The following is a 19,573-nucleotide window of genomic DNA, read 5'->3' on the forward strand; positions in this document are numbered from 1 at the left end:
GCACTGTGTTCAGATACACATGGGGCGGGGGGGGAAGAGAGGGGTGGAAAAGATAAGCAAGATAAGCACGTATTAGAAGCATAGGCTTATTGTTTCATTATATTTAAATTAGTACTTTCTGGTAACAATAACTTAAACTATACATTGACTGGGGAAGAGCTGTATTTCCAGCAGCACCAATGCAGCATTGACAAAAATGTCTGGTTTTATAAACTGCTATTTCACACACCAGGAAAAAAAAAAAAAAAAAAAAAAGAAGAGAACAGGAAACATTAGTGTTCTGGCTATCTGTGTTAATTAAGGCATATGGTGTTCCTACAACAACCCTCCCTCCTTATCTTCAAAATGCTAGTGGCTTTGAATAAAACGTTCTTTCCAACTCAGACAGCAGCACTCTCATTCTTGGAATAGAAGGAAAAAAACTCATGCTGACAGACTCATAGCCGACCATCTCATCAATGCGATGTGTCCTGCGCATTTTTGGTGAATTTTCTGGAGGCAAACATACTTAATAATCTGGAGAAAGAGCCAGACAATGAACTGATATTTACCAAATTATTTCCCTTATTACAAAAAAACCCCACAGGATTACAAAGAATGTCACATAAATTTAAATAAAACAGAGCCTTCCACCAACCTCTACAATTGTGCATGACTAGCAAAGTAAGAGTCTAAATTTCAGCAAAACATGTGAGCTGATGGATTCTGCCCCGAGAGGAAAAGGACACAGATCACTGAATAAAGAGGACTACAGACAACTTAGCAACTAAATGTCCAGGATGTGTGTTACAATAAAAAGAAACTGAGCTATGTAGACATCATCAGTGTCACATTTTATAAAGTAATGGCTAACGCTCAGCTAAATATTTGAACAATTTAACATACAGAATTGTTATCCATGGTCACAGTTTAAATATTAATATAGGGATATATATCAGGGGACTAGAGCACCTCCCGTATGAAGACGGGCTGAGAAAGTTGGGGCTGTTCAGCCTGGAGACCTCACAGCAGCCTTCCAGTATCTGAAGGGGGGCTATAGGGATGCTGGGGAGGGACTCTTCATTAGGGACTGTAGTGACAGGACAAGGGGTAACGGGTTAAAACTTGAACAGGGGAAGTTCAGACTGGATATAAGGAGGAAATTCTTTCCTGTTAGGGTGGTGAGACACTGGAATGGGTTGCGCAGGAAGGTTGTGAATGCTCCATCCCTGGAAGTGTTCAAGACCAGGTTGGACGAGGCCTTGAGTGATATGGTTTAGTATGAGGTGTCCGTGCCCATGGCAGGGGGGTTGGAACTAGATGATCTTAAGGTCCTTTCCAACCCTAACTACTCTATGATTCTATGACAGTTCTGATTCATCTATGCCTAATAATGTATATTATTTATAGGACGGGATTCTTTGCAAAGGGACAAAAGGGGAAAGAGCATAGCAAAAAATTAAATTTAGAAAAAAAAATGTAATCCCCCTCCAAACCATCCACAGCAGATTCCAAACAGCAGTCATAATTTTTAAAGTAGGTTTCTCTAGTAAAATGCAGTCTTATGACTGTTTCTGCATCAGAGATGTGTGATTTCACAATACACTGCACACACCTGTTAGCCAAGGCAAAAAGCCACAATTAGTCAGTTACAAATTATAAAACTCCTAACTGGTTTTGAATAAGCTCATTAATGAAACATCCATGCAGAATTACATTTATGAACTAGATCATTTACTGTGCATATTTACTAGCCACCCCTTTTACTAAAAGTTGTTTCCAGTTTCTCTTCATGAGAAGTGCTCTGTAATTTAAAACCAAGTCAAACAAATTGCTTCCTTGTGAAATGTCTGACCTGAGCTGCTGGGGATTTTCATGGATCCCAACTACCCAGTAATGATCAGATTTTCCTTTGCAATGCTCTCTCGTGTTACACACTGGAATCCAAGTATTCCCAAGTCCTCGGTTCAACATTCGCACGATTCCCTCCGAATCCACGTAAGAAGGGGTACCTGTTTGTTACAAATTAAAACAATTATTCTGACAGGCAACTAATTACAACACGATGTCTGAACTGGTTAGATAACGCAGGGAAACTACGGATCAGGTATCTCAAACAGGACACGCGCTCATTCAAACAGTACAATCTAGCTGGCGAAAAACTCGTTTCCTTAGAAAGATGCGCCACCTTCTGACAGTCAACACTACTGCTGGTCAACTGACAAGTTAGAATCTGAAACATTCTGTGAAGAAATCAAATTCATACCACTTGGGTAGATTCAGTTTATTTCTTTTTGTGAGCAGGGGAACCAATCAGGAAAGCAAGTGCCAATAACGTTCAAGCATATTCTACTCATAGTGGAAACATATTAAATATTCTGATAAATACATTGAATAGAAAAACAGAATTTTGTTTAGCACTGAGACTGGGAAAAAGTAAGTTTATGTTTCCAGGATCACTGTTACTAGGAGGGCATTAATTAGCCAAACTCTCCTCCAAAATTCCCCCAACGGTGTCAAGATTTCTCACTGTCACTCATGCTGACATTTCATACCTTCTGCAGAGAATCCAACCCATATCAAATATGATTTCTTTGTAAGAGAAAGAGGGTCTCCATGCAAAATCTGCTTTTTCTTTTTTCCTAGCTCCATCAGCTGTACTCCAAGGCACTGGTCCCCATCAAACCCAGTACCTAGGAAGAAGTTGTTCAATAGCTATGTCAGAAAACAAAAGATTTGTCTCTTGGCTAAATTTACGTTTTGACTCAAAATCTAATTCTAATGCAGGGTTACTCATGAATAACACTGTCAGACAAGCAACTATTTGTCATTTTAGACATACAAAGCACACATAACAACTACTTCCTTAATTTTCGTAGTAATTCATTATGGAATATCTGAAACTCAAGCTTAATCTATTAATATCACTGTTAAAAATTCTCCCTTTCCCCTCAGGTTAGTCTAGACATCCCAGCATAAAATGTAGGCTTTGCTGTCAGAAGTCAAAGATCTATGGGTTCTGATGGACATGTCTGTAAATGCATCATTGAGAAGAAAAGAAAGATAGGCACAATCAAAAGAAGAAGGAAAAAAAAAAAATATTTCTTTTGGTCCTTGTTATACAACAAAGCCTGTGGACAGGCTGGAGAGAGTCCAGAGAAGGGCAACAAAGATGATCCAACAACTGTGAAGCCATGTGAGGAAAGGCTGAGAGAACTGGGCTTGCTCAGCCTAGAGAAAAGAAGGCTCAGGGGAGACCCAATCACTATCTTCCAGTATTTAAAGGGTGGCTACAAAGAAGACAGAGATTCCCTTTTGACAAGGGATAACATGGAAAACACAAGGGGTGATGGGCACAAGTCACTCCTGGGAATATTCCGTTAAGACACAAAGGGAAAATTTTTCTCAATAAGAACCATCAGACATTGAAATAATCTTCCCAGAGAAGTGGTGGATTCTCCAACACTGGACACTTTCAATATTCAGCTGGACAGGGTGGTGGGACATCTCAGCTAAGTCATGCTTTGCCTAGAAATCTTGGATGATGATCCCTGAGGTCCCTTCCAGCCTGGTATTCTGTGATTCTATAGTTACTACAAATTAACCAGTGTTTGAAACCAGTAACAGACAAGGACTGAAAACATAACCCCACTTCAAAAGAGACAGAAGAGATAACAGTACCTCTGTGATAAATAACCATCAACTGCTCTCCACGTCCTGCCATAGACACCACTGGACCTGGGAGACTGAAGATCTCTTTCTGAACTCCTCCAACTGTAAACACACGAACTAGCAAGGCACTAGTGGCACAAGCAGCCCAGCCTTGACCTAGACAGATAGCTTCAATGTCTTCATCCTTTGGCATATCTACTGTCCATTCCTTGTTTGCATCCCATGAACTCAAATGAATGCAGTGGAGCTTGCTAAAGCAGAGACAAAGAACAATAGTCAAATGTCTCAACATGAAGAAAAATACAGTATCTCAAAATACACCAATATCTTAACGTTTTTTATCAGAGAACTGGAATATGTGATGGTAAAAGAAAGGAGCTATAAATTCCAAGTGTTCATTTGCAAAGGTGTTACTCTTATTATTCAAGAACTGAGTAGCTAGCTTGACCTCCAGCACCGTATATTTAGAACCTCTAGAGCCTGAACCAGAGACAGCTTGAAGGCCTAGGGCGAGATTTTTTTTAGATGAAAACAGGTAAATGTCCTGCTTAATTAATATTAATAAGAACTGAAGGTGCTCAGTACTCCTGAATGTTAGCCCTCCTTATAAATCTGTCATATTATACTGTCTTTCAAAGGGAAAAAAATGAAGCATTTCAGTTCTGCCATCTTCATAATCGATAACTGCCCATGACCAATGCATAGGCACTGAGGCTTTTGAGCTATTACCCACTCTTCCACTGAGAAAAAGTAATGAAAATTTCAGTCTGATAACCAATACATACAAATAATACTTAAAGTAAAGGGTGATTTTCAACTCATCACAATGCTGTATGTGTGAAAAGAAGGAGAAAGTTCTTTCTTCAAGATATTGAAAAATAAAAAATCCTCAGGAAACAAATTACATCTTTCAATATTCTTGAAGACTTCAAGGGGGTGGATGTGAAAATCCTAAAAAATGGCCCCATAAATAAAAAGCACATTCATAAGCCAAAAATCTCAAAAAAATTATGGAAGCTGAAATTAAAAGCCAAAATACTTGAAACAAGTGTAATTCTGTACTATGGGTTTTGCAGAGCAAGGTCATGACTTACCTTGCAAGTTCCTCTGTACTCTCACAGGCTAGTAAAATAGCTTCGGTAGAGAGGTCAGCCATCGTGTGATTCAGAGAGTTTGGCAGGTGTGTTGCATGATGTACAGAGGTATCATGAAATTCTACATCTATAGCATTGTCTTGCTCATCGTTGTAACAGCGAATGATGCCAACAGAATTCCATACCTGTTAAAAAGAACACCGTCACAAAAAAAACAAACAACAAACCCAACAAATCAAGCATACTGCCCTAAAACAGCCTACTATAACTTTCTCATCTGAAACAACAGTAGGTGGGAGGCTGGAGGAAGACTGTAGTAGTGTAGAAGTCTTCTATAGTCAGGAATTGTAGTGTCTAAAACAGCTGAATTAGTCAGAAACTAGTTTCATCCTCATTGTTTAGCCATTTTTCTCCTTACAAAATTAAAGACAAAAAAAAATCCCACAGTGCATGATAAATGTACATGTCCTAACAGCACAAAAATATCCCCAAGTTCTGGCTCTAAATGGAATTTTTAAAAAGATTTACTAGAATTACATTAAATAATTACATTATTTAGAAAGATTTACTAGAATTCAATAGCACAGGTAGAAAATACAAAGCTTTCTTTTGTCTTAAAGCCAACTATTTATTTCTACATCAAAAGCAACTGAAATATAAACCGTAACATGCAGTGTTTGCACTGACACAGAGATACTTCCTACTACTTAACTTTACATTGTGAAGTATTTAAAAAAAAAAAAAAACTCAGAAAATATTAGATTAAGACACAGCAGCAAGATTTACCATGAAACGATGCATGAGATGGGCAGGAGTGGAACCAGACTGGAATGGCTTCTGCCTGGGGGTTGGCACTGGCCCATCATAGAAAGGCTGTTGTGTAGATGATGGTGGTAAACCTGGAAAGCCACCAGTCTGATCATCATCATCTTCCTTTTCAAGAAGACTGGAATTAGCTTTTATCATCCCAATATCTAGAAGTTTAACAACAACAAAAACATTTACATCTAGCATATATTATAATTATGACAGAATATAGGTAAAAAAAGTCAAACAGTCAATATTTCTTCGGAAAAATAAGGCAGAATATATCCAAGCAGAGGATGCTAAGAGATTGTCCCAGTAACAGTGCTAAAGAGCTCTGGAAAATTAGTTCATTCTGTACCTAGTGAGTTATCATCATCATCAATTATTGTACGTCTGAAATGGCCTGAAGTTGGCTTAAGGTCATCATCATCAGCATCTTCTTCATTAGCTCCAGTCTTTGGGGAAGACTGTGGTTCAATCATATCTCCACTTAAATAGTCATCATCTCCATCAAAGAGATCATTGTAGTCCTTTGTCGCTGTACTGGTAACCTAAAAACAGATTAACAATCCTCATAAAACTTCTTTTGGACATGGAATTCACAAAATGAACTAACACACAAAAGGAAACTTTCAACACACAAAAATGGAATGTTCAATACAATTTCATAACCCAAATAACCATGTTAATTTAATAAATAATTGATACTGATCACCTTGTCATTTGATTTCTTTTCATCACCAATATTTTCCAACAACCCTAGATTTCCTTCAGTATCTGTGTAGGCGATTTGCTTATATTTGGGGTGCCAGGCCAGTCCACAAATTGTGTATTTTTTCTCATGCTTCATCCTAAAAAGAACATAAAAATAATGAAGTTTTAGTAAGCTGCTCAGGGCAGAAACCTTCCCAAGAGTTACTGTAAGAAGTGGTAATATTTACTAGTATTTTAAAGTAATGTTACACATAATAAATTAACAGGTCACCTTTAGAATAAACAGTTACTATTAAAAAATACAGCAAGGCTTCTTTTCTATGGAGGAAAATCATACAAGCTTAAAAAAAAAAAAACAAACAATCATATTCTTAAAGCAACAGCTTCCTGATACATATAGGAAAAAATAATTCCCAGAACCAGCCAGTTATAAAAAGAACAAAGTTATAAAAAGAATAAAGTTATAAAAAGAATGTTCAGTACCAAACTGATGAGTTAATCCTCTTTTATCACAATAAAATCCTCACATTAATTATTTACATACTCTGACTTTAATTCTTAACATAGGTGGTATAGTAATATTCATGTTTCTTACCCAAAATATTCCAATATATATCATATATATAATATCAACTATATCTTCTTCTCTACCTCACTTAATCATACCCTTTTTTAATTTTCTTTTTTTGAAAGAGACGCTTTAACTAAGATAAAGTGCAATTTGTCAGTTTGTCCAGTTTTGCTTACAGGTGAGGTTGGCTGACTGATGAATCTGTGTTTCCCTCTCCCTTTAAGTAAATACACCTTACTGCCAATGATCTTCAGGTTTGAGATATGATGAAAATTCGTTTCCACCCAAACTATCCTTTCTCAACTATTAGATTTAAAAACAATGAAATGTATTTGCGCACAGAATTTGAACAAAATCCTCATTAATGTCCCTTACCTATTCTATTGCTAAGAATGTAATGTTTCCAGATTTCTCTGGCTATGCAGAAAAGAAAAGAGTGTATCACATGAATCAGAACATGCTTCTGAACATACTGTAAATGGCAGGGGAAGGCAAAACAGTGCCACGTTTCTACCTACCACTAAGAGTTATACTTGTGTGGAAGCTGCTTCCTTGTAGAACATGGAAATAACATAGGAACCCTTAAATTACCTTGGACTGCAGTATTAGCGCAGCTCACTTGAGTTGCACAGGGAAGAGCCCTTCTTTTAAGATATATTAGATTAAATTAGGATCTAGATGATCTTTAAGGTTCCTTCCAACCCAAACCATTCTATGATTCTTGCTCCCTTCCAGACTAAAGTCTAGATCAAGTGGTGGCCCTGCCTCCCAGCATCACTTACATCTAAAACAGTTTTGTAGCCTCCGTGCTTCAGCTCCGCCTCTGTGAATGTGCTCCCAGCTCCACCATCAGCTGGGAGACCATGTATGAGGCAAGGTAAACAGTGTTCTTCAAACAGAGCCTTCATATGTATCCTAGGTGTTTGCTTTCAGTGAAACAGTAGCAGAAAACTTAGAGGTTTGCCCTGTGTCCTGGTTTTGAGGGCGATAGGGTTAATATTCTTCCCAGTAGCGGGTACAGGGCTGTGGTTTGGATCTAGGAGAATAATTTAGGAAGAGATAACACACCAATGTTTTAGTTGTCACTGAGCAGCACTTACACTAAATCAAGGACTTTTCAGCTTCGCACACCAGCCTACCAGCAAGGAGGCTGTGGGGCACAAGAAGCTGAGAGGGGACACAGACAGGAGAGCTGACCCAAGCTGGCCAAAGGGATATTCCAGACTACACAACATCATGCTCAGCATATATAAACTAAGGGGAAAGCTGGGCAGGGGCTGCTGCTCAGGAACTGGCTGTGCATTGGTTGGTGGCTGGTGAGCAATTGCACTGCATACCACTTGTTTTGTATATTCTAATTCTTTTAGCATTATTATTTGTGTTTAGCTTCCTGCTGGGTTAAACCATAACGCCTTGTAAATCTTATTAAGGCTTTTCAAGAAGCAGAGTTCTGCATTTACACAAAAATATATTACAGAAAAGATAACAAAGTTGTATTTCAAGAGAAAACATGTACTTAAGGATTTATGGAACAAGACTGAATACCTCTCTATGCACTTCTGGCTTTCCATATTCCACACCACTATACACCCATCCACACTTCCAGCTGCCAGATACTGCCCACAAGGAGACCAGGCCACAATATTCAAGGTCTAAGGAGAAAAAAACAAAACAGAAAAAAAAAATTACTGATGCATGCAAAGCATTCATATTCTGGAGATTAAATCAGACATGTTCTGGAATAAAAAAACAGTAATAACGATCTTTAGCAAATCATATCAAGCTTCCTGTACTAGAGCTGGCTTTAGGCACTTCCCTGAAAGAAACATTCTTTGCAGATAGCACACTTTTTTAAATGAGAATATCCACCTTCTGTCATTAAATGCTGCCATGAGATTGAAAAAAACTGATTCCAGACATGCAGATGGAAGCATGGTATATTTTCCAAGCTCAACACTAAACATAGCTGTATTTAACTTAACACAGGTCCATAGATTAAAATCCAAGACTGTGCGTTCTGTATCTTAGTAACACTAGGAAAATACATCTCTTTAATGTAAAGGTTTCAAAGTATATAATGAGGTCGAAAGAAAGAAGATGGCACCATTTGAGCTACTATGTAGCTAAATTTTAGCTTAATAAAATACAAAGTGAACAACTGATATCTCTGTTCTGTACAGAAAAATACTCTTGAAATTTTCCCTAAAAAGCTACGTTTTTTAGAGAAATATGTGAAAACATGTTCTTCAGCTGCAGCTGGTGACTTGCCAGTAGCCCTTACAGATCTAGTGGGTTATAAATGAACGAGGGGAACCAGAGAGACCTGTTTGACACTAATTTAGGATCTCTTGCCTTGTTTTCTAACACAAAGTATCAGGATCACAAGTGAAATAAAATGTAAGTAATCATTACCAAGGGCAGGGGAAAAACATACTGCCTAGAAGACAATATCTAGCAGAATAACATTTACATTATTGAATATTTAGCAAGAACCTGTTTTATATACCTACCTGTGTGATGAATGTATCTGATAGATCAAATTGACTATCCCAGGTTTCTCTTCTGTATAGTTTAACAACTTTATCTACAGGAATTGCCAGCAACTGCTCAAAAGAAACAAGAATCAGCAATTTAGAACAAGTTAGCTTTCATACAGAACACTGAAATAGCATAGTTCCTTCACTCAGAAGTATTACAGTTGTGACTGCCTCAGTATTTAACAGTTCTCTGGCATCTCAGTTTCTTGTCTTAGGCTGAGAAAGTTGGGGCTGTTCAGCCTGCAGAAGAGAAGGCTGCATGGAGACCTCACAGCAGCCTTCCAGTATCTGAAGGAGGCCTATAGGGATGCTGGGGAGGGACTCTTCATTGGGGAACTGTAGTGACAGGACAAGGGGTAACGGTTAAAACTTAAACAGGGGAGATTTAGATTGGATATAAGGAAGAAATTCTTTCCTGTTAGGGTGGTGAGGCACTGGAATGGGCTGCGCAGGGAGGTTGTGAATGCTTCATCCCTGGCAGTGTTCAATACCAGGTTGGACAAAGCCTTGGATGGCGTGGTAGTGTGAGCTGTTCCTGCCCATGGCAGGGTGGTTGGACCTAGATGAACTTAAGGTCCTTTCCAACCCTAACTATTCTATGATTCTATCCCAGTAATGCCAACTGAGAAAGTAAAGAAAGCTGAAGAAACTTGAATTACAAGGTTCTTTAATGCCTTCCACATGCAGCACAGCAAATCGTGCCTGGAATTATTTTAATCTTTATTTCTTCCTGGCTGAAAACTGAAGATAATGACAGCTACACCATAAGGTTATAAGTTCTTATTTATGAAGCAGTTAACAGACATATAAACAGTTTTCAATGCTCTGGGCACAAGGCTTGTGTTCTCCTTTTTCCTTACTCTCCAGATCTCTTGATCAGGTTACAGTCTCTCAATAAATCCTATTGAATACCTGATTCCTGAGCTCATTTCATCCTTCACAAAACTACGTAAATGTTACTGCATGTTTCTTTTTTTAGGATTGGGTTTTTTTTTAAAGTCTTCTAGCAATTTGCTTCATAAGAGAACTTACATTTTCAAATACGTGTATTTGCGTGAAGAATTAGCCTAAAAGTTGAAAGGATTTGTTCTCATACAATATGGATATTGAGAAAATTTATACTACATGTGACATTCTCTCTTCCACAGGAAAGTTATGAATAACATTATCACAGCAGCCATGAAGTTTGAAAAGTGGACACAGTAAACAGACACAAAGGATAAATTGAGGAAACAAGATTATTCAGGTAAGAACTGTGAGGACACACTGGTAAATGCTCTTCAGATCGAGTATGTCATTGGAATGTCAATAAAAAATGAATAGGTTCTGCCACACTATTATCACAGGCAAGAACAGAAGCCATGAAATAATTTTTGCGAACGGACAACTTTGGCTCAATTCTCTGACCTTTCCTTGAAGTCCATTTTATACAGGTTCACATTTATCTGCCCCTTTCACCTCTCTGCATTATCAGATGTTGCAGAGGTGTTCTAGATATGCTACAGAAACATATCTATAGGTATACTAACTCCCAGACCCATCTTGATTAGCAATCCATACATACTACAGTTGTATCAGTACATACAGATTGCACTAGGCATGTAGTACCAGCACCACCATTAAGCACAACAGAATTAACTTCATTCTTCAGGTGAAAAGGAAGGCAACATCTTATTTAGGAAATATTTACAGAGCAAGATTACTAATAGGCCAAAATTTATTTAAAGCAGAGAAAAACTGAACTCCTTCAATGCTCTGTTGTAAGGAATTTGATTATTTCCCTTGTGTACAATGTTCCTTCCTCTTCAGCACAACACGACTGTTTAATACTGCTTTAGGCTTACAGCTGGACTACTGTCCAACACAGTCTGGAGCTTAAAAGAGTAACCATTTCCAGGTCTTTATTTTTCCTAGAAATAAACTTCACCCCAAATATTTTCCTTAAGTCCTAGAAGCTTCAATTTTGGAATGCTCAGACTGAATTCTACTGTTGGACCTCCAAAGAGAAAAGAAGGATTAAGACGTGTGGCTAAACCAATGTCACTTACTTTTCCATTGCCAGGTTGCCATCCCAGCCTGCATATTGATTTAGCATTTATCACATCATTACACTTCTGCAGCAGCGGCCAGCTTGTCGTGCATGTCTGAAAACAAGATATTTTAAAAAAAAAAAAAAAAAAAAGGGTTTCTAGCTCTGCAAAAATCAATTTTAGAGTAAAAATTCTTAAAGAAAAAGGGGGGAGGGAGGGGGGAACCTTAAAAGGAAGAAATATCCTGGGTTTGGAACTGAAATAATCTCTTTCATACAATTACAATGAACAAAGAAAAATGAAAAAATACCTTGCCAACATACATCTGAAACTATTTTAATGACAATACAACTACTTGTAACAGAAACAAGATCACAGAAAAAATGTTTTTAATCCAGTACAGAAAAAAATGAGCTTACATATCTTTAGGTTATAGAGAAATCTGGCCAAAATGCATTTGTCAAATCCAAATCAAGTGCAGCAAGGTGACACACATCAGCTCGAATCTTGCCACAGCAGTATAAAGAATGAATATTCTCAAATTACAGCACAGATACATACATCATATTGCCACAATCCTAGGACACTGTTAGTGTAATTGCTCCAAAAAGCACCCGCTGTCAGTCTGGAATACAAGGCATCCTATCATAAGTATGCTTTTGTTTTTAAAAAAGTAGCAATCCACAAATGCAAGGGTACATTTACAGCTTTACTTACAGGAATAATTCCACATGGATTCTTATTCCATTCAATGGCATTTAGCAAAAATAATCCCACATACATATGCAGAATTGCCTTATTAAAGCAGTTATCCGAAAACATCTCTGCAAGTTCCTTCGATTTCCAAGAGAAGAGACAATATCTGATTCTCTCACTAATTCACTGATTCTCTCATTTGATTTTATACAGGTCCTGAACTATTTTAGTCAAATATTGCCAAGTTGAGCCCAAAGACTGTATTTCTAACAAACTGTGTTCTTTGAACTGTGATTTATGTTGTTCTGAGAAATTCTGTGAAATTTGTAACAAACAAAGGGAATAGTGCTTGCAGCCCAGAAAGCCAACCATGTCCCTGGCTGCTACAAAAGGAGTGTGGTCAGCAGGTTGAAGGAGGCGATTCTCCCCCTCTACTCTACTCTGGTGAGACCGCCTGCAGTACTGCATCCAGCTCTGGGGTCCCCTACGCAAGAGGGACATGAACCTGTTGGAGTGAGTCCAGAGGAGGCCACAAAAATGCTCAGAGGGTTGGAGCAACTCTGCTATGGAGATAGGCAGAAAGAGCTGGGCTTGTTCAGACCAGCTTCTAGTCCCTAAAGGGGCTACAAGAAAGCTGAAGATGAGCTTTTGACAAGTGCCTGTAGGGACAGAACAAAGGGGAATGGCTTTAAACTGACAGAGGGCAGATTTAGATTAGATATTAGGAAGAAGGTCTTCCCTGTGAGGGTGCTGAGGCCCTGGCACAGGTTGCCCAGAGAAGCTGTGGCTGCCCCATCCCTGGCAGTGTTCAAGGCCAAGCTGGACAGGGCTTGGAGCAACCTGGTCTAGTGGAAGGTACCCCTGCCTGTGCAGGGGATTGAAACTGGATGGTCTTTAAGGTCCCTTTCAACCCAAATCATTCTATCATTCCGCAAATAGCAAGCCTCCCTTCAATAGCCTTAAACTCATCCAAATTGAAAAGGTTGAAATGCACTGAGCTTAACCCCAAGTCCCGGGAAACTAAAGCCGCAGGCCACAGGCCGAAGGCAAGGGACACTGAAGCAACATTGTGTCCAAAGCCCCTACCAAAGAAAAACCTTAACATTGTGGTCATCATCTCAGTGATCCTGGCATGTGGAATCCCGATCTGTTACTAATCTCAGGTCAGAGTAACTGAGTTCCTAATGAGACTAACCAACCAAACCACATATAAAAAAAGATACTGTGTAACATCTCAGAGCATTCTTCCACCTCCACCTGTCAGCCTACAATCCTGAAAATTACTCACAATTTCATAGGAAGCTTGGTAAGAATTAATAAAACCAAAATATACCCAAATAGCTGCTTATTAGAACAGAAGTCCTTCCTTCACCCTGAAAGCAATGAGCTAAAATTCTGAAATAAGGAGATATCTTTACTCAGAGCAGTATTTCTGAACGTGCCAAGGACAAAATACACAGCGTTGGCCAATCAATAAAAATTGATGGAAGAAATCACAGATTCCACAGGCAGGAAGAGCAATCCACACTACCCAGGTAACAGCTCATAATCAAACTTTGGGATTTCTCCCAGTAGTAGATAAAAATATTCTGTAAAGTGTAGTTAGCTTTCTTCCCCCCAGAACACACCTACCGCAGCAGGGTTATTTCAGCCAAGCTCTTCTCATTGTCTGTGAAATCCTGGATTTCTTATGAAAGACTTAACTTTGAAAGGCAGGCCCCTTACCTGATCTGAAATTTTCCATACTCTGACAGAACCATCACAGCTCGCCGATGCCTATGTAAGAGATTTTTGTAAAGAAAATAATAAAGACAGAGAAATCAATGCTACAAATTTGAGGAAACAATCATTATAACCATGTATATGGAGTTTTGAAAAGAAAGCCTCCCTGTTTAAGCCATTTTAAGGCAAAAAGGTTTCTAATACTGTCATCTTCACAACTGTACTTGACTCCAAGCTACTGTCACTACAAACCCTCACACTTCAACTGAGCTGCTTATTTGCAAAGGAGGCACAAAATTAATATTTATTTAGTCTTCTTTCCCACTCTAAAATCAGATCAGCATTCGATTCCAGAAGAACATAGACAGTAATTGAGTTGTGAAGCAAAGACTGACCTCCCCTGGGAGGCAATAAATTGTGACACACTCCATCATCAGTAAGGTCAGCTGAAATGAAGTGGCCTCATGTGCCCAGTCACCATTTTATTTGTAAAAAGTATTTATGCATTTTCTTTCCCAGGGAAAAGGAGATTCAAAGTAGAAAGTAAACAAGAAAGTGTTTTTACCAGGTAAACATCCCTGGGGTCAAAAGACAGGCTTAAAACAGGAGCATCGTGTCCTCGGAATGTTTTCTGCTTGCTGCTATCAGTCACCTCCACAACTTTGACGATGAAGTCACTGCAGATCACAACAGCACAGATGTATAAGTATTAACATTATGTTAACAGTGACAAACTATGTGTTTATGGCAATAAAAACTGAACACTAAATATAATTGGGGGAAGTTACAGCTCTATTTTTATCAGAAAATATTTTTTGTTCATGCCCAAGTTCATAAATTATGGTTGCTCTTTGAAGAAGATTTTAAGTACACATAGACCACATACCTGTTTAATATAATATTTATATAACCTAATGAAAACCTCTGCTTAGATACCAGAGTGCTGACTTAACAAGAACTATCTGTTGAATGAGACCAATACTCATTACTATAATTATTGGGTCATGTAGTTTAAAAAAAAAAAAAAAGCAAGTAGTTCATTTTATGACATTTTTAAAAAGATTTTTAAGACCATTTAATGCATCAAATACATTAACAGATTATTTTTTTTCACAACTTTATTCCCCCCTCCAAAATTATAGCCATTACTGCAGTTTAGCTCAAAATATCAATGTTAATTTCTAAGCCAAAGAGCTCCTGCAACAATCTTTCAGTACCACGCCCTCTCACACTTCATTGCAAGATCCTTCGAGAGAAATCTACTTTTAGGATCTACTTCTACAGGGTTAACCAGTACTTTAACTGTATTTAGAAATACAAGCTGAGTTTTGTCAACTATTTAATGCTAATCAAACAGTCATATAAAGAAGGCTATGAGCTATACTGTGATACAACTAATATTAACACTCTTAAAAAATGCAAGACAACTTTAGAGGAAAAAAAAAACCTACAAATAAACAGGCAATAGGACGGTTTTGTTTATTTAAGAAGCCATACCACCATTTTTCAAATAATTGAAGTGAGCTTTGGCAGCCAATTGGATGTTAAATTAAACTAAGTTTGCAGACTTCATGTAAAAAATTGAGAAATCTGGGACCATTAAAAGCAATTCTTCTTAGCTGCATACCTTTATTTCATGGCTGCCACCTTCTCCTTCAGTACATTACAGAAGATCTCACCAAGCAGCGGCCTCACAGTCTTATGAGCTCTTTTTCCTAATGTGAGTGCCCTAGCCAGGCTGCAGAAGTACTGGGGTTTTGTAAATGTTTTAGGAACAAAAAAAGAGTTTGCTGTGTGCCTAATCTCTTTAATTAAAGTCAGAGCTGTCCCCTCAGAAACAAGCACTGGCAGAAGGCCTGACCCCAAGATCCCTGTCAGACTTAGAGATTACAGCTGTTACTGCCCCCAGCTGCCCAGTTCTGGTGGCCCTGGTGTGCCTGCTCCAGTCGCCAGAGTGCAAAGCCCAGCATATTCATCCAAATTTCTTTCTAGTTCAATTCACACTTAGAGGAGCCAGGGAGCAGATGTAATGCTCTGCCATCTCTACTGTGGAGGACAAATTCCAGTAGATAGGCAAGCGGACAGCCTGAACTAGCTACAGCTGCCCAAAGACTTCACCAAATACAATTAAGAATCACCTGAGCCTTAAATAAATAGGGGTGGGGGTGGAAAATATTGCCTGCTTGCTGTTTTGCCATCTCTATTAAAGGAATAGCATATATTATGTTAAAGCAAACATCCTGCCCTAAGAAATTAACTAAACTATGCATTTAATTCCCTTCAGGCAAGCCTTGCAACCGTCATCCTTTATCATTTGGCAGAATGGTGATGATATGTACGCTACAGAATGACTCAATGCTCCTGCACAAATTAGAACCCATCTAACTTTTGCATGTATGTATATATATATGCAGCATCATGATCCTCAACAGTTAGGACATTATCTTTAGCACACAGTAACAAGATCCTTGATGCTGTGATCTGATCCATATGGGCAAATACTTATGCATTATAGGACTGAAAGCTGAAAAAGCTGAAAACACTCAACTCTTCTAAAGAAATGGAATTATTTCACAACACCAGATTTCCATTTAAAATTATTTGGTGGATCAAGTATTTCTCTAGCATTGTTTCCTAAAGCCCTTTTCATTCCTTTCTCTCCCTCCACCTCCAAAAGACATTTTACAATAAAAACCCTCAGAGGTATGGGGATGAATGATCTCATTGGTAAAAATCAGCATGCAAGGAAGTTGCCAGATTTTGAATGACAGCAATGATTTCCCTTATCATGCACAGATTACCTAGATCCAGCAGCAATTTTGGTACCATCACTATTAAAGATGACGTGGTTTGCATTTGTGGTGAAACGAGTAATGATGCCATCTGGAGCTCCTTCAGGAAATGTATGGATCTGAACAGCGTTGTTCGATACTGCTGTGATAAGTCGTCCATTCTAAAAACAAAATCCATCACAAAATTTGTTATTTAAAACACATTTATGCCTATGGAGCCAAAACAAATTGCTCTGATGTTCCAAATATTTGGGCAGATTAATTTTAGTACTCCCAAAAGAGGTCTGACAGTAAAAGTAATAGAAGAAATATTCTTTAACTTTTATTTCTTAAAAAAAAAAAAAATAAATACAAACAGGCAAAGTAACCTTAATATTTTATCACCAAGCTAATGAGAATAGAAAAAACATGCTCTTCCTTTCAATCTTGTAGAAACAAACTGCTAGATTTAATACTGAAACTCCAGTTGTTTCGGTAGACTTAAAATTCGTTACATTAGCTATATGGCAAGTTACTGCATCAAAACCTTCCCAACATGTATTTTTACTAAAAGAATGCATACTCAGAGTCACTAATGAATTTCAAAGGGAACTGTCTGATCTGCTTCTGATAAATATAAAAGTTGTTCCTTCTACATAGACAAGAAAGCTTTTAGAATCTTGCATCCTATTTAGATTAATATGCTGCTGTATCAGGAGAGGGCACCCTTGCACCGAACTTCTCAGTTAAATGCCACCAGGAAAAGATGAAAAGTTCATGAACTATACTTAGTTCTTCTCAGAAAACAGAAGGCAGTTGTTTCTTGAAAATGAATCCAGATTTAAAGAAGTGCAAAACTAATAATTATCCTATACCTGGAAAAAGAATATCTGCTCCCCAAGCGACAATGCTATTCCTCAGTTTTACGTAGCAGGAAGTTTTTGAAATATTAAGGAAATAAATTTTCTTGAGGGATTTTTTTGCTTGTTTGGGTTCAGGGAGGAGATGATGTTACACTTTTTGATTTCCAGGCTGTCTAAAGTTATAGTAAAAATTCTGAAGATAAACAAAGCAGCAGCCAGTACTAAAAAACCTAACTAAGAGATGAGATTTATTACCTAGGTTACATCAACACCTCAGATCAGTTCCTCATTTTTGTTAATGAAGAGTAATTTTTGAACTAAGTTTTCCTGAAGTCTCACAATGCATTGTTCATCTCACTGTTTAAAAATAAAAAAAAAATCCCTCAAAAGTAAAAGCACTTACAGTAAAATTAAGAGCACATGATTTTTCCTGCTGATGTCAAAACTTAAAATCAGGATTTCTCTCGTCTATTCATTAATAGTTGTAGCAATTTCTGGCTTTGCCACTGATCTGATAAAAGAACTCACTCAAGTCACCTCACTTGGTTTGTGAAAGAATAAGCAATGCAAAGAAAATAAACAGCAAAATACCCTGAAAATCAATGATGAAAACAGATTACACAGGTACTGCAGAATAGATACTGGAGGTACGTTTAAAGGGATATGACAGAGGTTTCACTTAAGGCAGTAGTTCTGAATAAGGTTTCAAATTACTATATTTACAAATATAATACCTATATGTTAATCGTCATTTATTTCCTCTTTCATCCTCCCCTCCAAAATCACAAATAACTGAAAAACAATTTTAAAATTCTTCTTTATCACTGCAAAGTTAACCACACAATATCTGAAGAACTGATACTCTGGAATTGTTTTCTTCTTCTACAATTACCACAAAGACAACATTTTAGACCTTCTATTATGAATGTAATATAACAACAATTGTACACAAAGAACATACTATGAGAATTCTCAAGCTAACTACATGAACATGCATAGTGAAAAGAATTATTTTCTATTAAACATTCATATAGATAACATGCCTTGTTATTTACAAATAATGACTTCTGCAAAACATAGTAAAAGGAACTTCCTCAGCATTGAAAAAAACAGACCAGTCAGTCAGACTGCAGAACTGCCTCTAGTCGGCATACTCACAAACCCTTACAGCTTATGCAAGCAAGAATCCTGTTCTCTTCTGACTCTGAGAATGGTGGGTCAGAGGCATCTTTGGGCTAAATGACAATTTGTAGAATGAAATATCAAACAATTATAAAAAAAAGTATTACCAAAGCATGACCAGACTTTGTGAAAGTAATTTTTTATTAATACAGATTATAATTCCTTTAACCTTAAAACAAGCCCACATAAAACAACCTCTTGGCTCTTTTTCCTAACACTTGATGATCACATCTTATGCTGGGAAAGTTTTTATAACTCGTATTGCGAGAAAACACTGAAACTGCCTAAAAAGTTCACTGAATAATTAGCTTAATCCGATGGATTTATTTCTCAGAAACGACATTAAAGTCAGAAATAAGTATAACAATATGAAGGAAGAGGAGGAAAACAAATATTACAGAAGCTTAGTGTAAGGAATAATATTGCTACAATCCTGTATGGTTTAAAATGAATTGTCAGAAGTATTCTTGATTTATATAAAATACTTATTTCAGCTAAAATATTCAAAAAGTCTATAGGCACATTTAATCAAATAAATTTCTATGTATTTCAGAAAATTATATTTTCATACTGCTTTGATATTCTCAGACATAAAAGTACAATATGTTCATATGCTCAGATTTAAATACCTGCTGCTCATTATCACAGAATCATAAAATCAACCAGGTTGGAAAAGACTTTTAAGATCAAGTCCAACCTTCACCCCAGGACTGCCAAATCCACCACTAAACCATGTTACTGAGGGCCTCATTTTTTTTTTAACACTTCCAGGAACAGTGATTCTACCACTTCTCTGGGAAGCCTGTTCTAATACCTGATCACCTCAGTGAAGATATTGTTCCTAATATCCAACCTAAACCTCCCCTGGCATCACTTGTCCCCATTACCTCTCTCCCTATCACTCGCTACTTGGGAGAAGAGACCGATCCGCACCT

General features: G+C 37.6%; 1 protein-coding gene across 1 annotated transcript in view; it reads right to left on the bottom strand.

Moving 5' to 3' along the window:
- The window catches only part of WDHD1 (WD repeat and HMG-box DNA binding protein 1), a 32,345-nt gene that overhangs the window by 9,256 nt on the left and 3,516 nt on the right, over positions 1-19,573 (bottom strand). Inside the window, exons 4-16 of the mRNA XM_061462598.1 lie at positions 16,624-16,775; positions 14,388-14,499; positions 13,826-13,876; positions 11,423-11,518; positions 9,348-9,440; positions 8,383-8,489; positions 6,268-6,403; positions 5,911-6,103; positions 5,532-5,719; positions 4,746-4,930; positions 3,661-3,902; positions 2,535-2,672; positions 1,835-1,991 (exon numbers count right to left, since the gene is read on the bottom strand). Of these exons, the coding sequence (XP_061318582.1) occupies positions 1,835-1,991; positions 2,535-2,672; positions 3,661-3,902; positions 4,746-4,930; positions 5,532-5,719; positions 5,911-6,103; positions 6,268-6,403; positions 8,383-8,489; positions 9,348-9,440; positions 11,423-11,518; positions 13,826-13,876; positions 14,388-14,499; positions 16,624-16,775 (1,850 nt within the window). The remainder of the gene's footprint in view (positions 1-1,834; positions 1,992-2,534; positions 2,673-3,660; positions 3,903-4,745; positions 4,931-5,531; positions 5,720-5,910; positions 6,104-6,267; positions 6,404-8,382; positions 8,490-9,347; positions 9,441-11,422; positions 11,519-13,825; positions 13,877-14,387; positions 14,500-16,623; positions 16,776-19,573) is intronic.

The sequence above is a fragment of the Pezoporus flaviventris genome, unplaced genomic scaffold (genome assembly GCF_033815535.1).
Source record: "Pezoporus flaviventris isolate CSIRO_AGI_PZ_B2104156 unplaced genomic scaffold, CSIRO_AGI_Pfla_v1 ptg000035l, whole genome shotgun sequence".
NCBI lineage: Eukaryota > Metazoa > Chordata > Aves > Psittaciformes > Psittacidae > Pezoporus > Pezoporus flaviventris.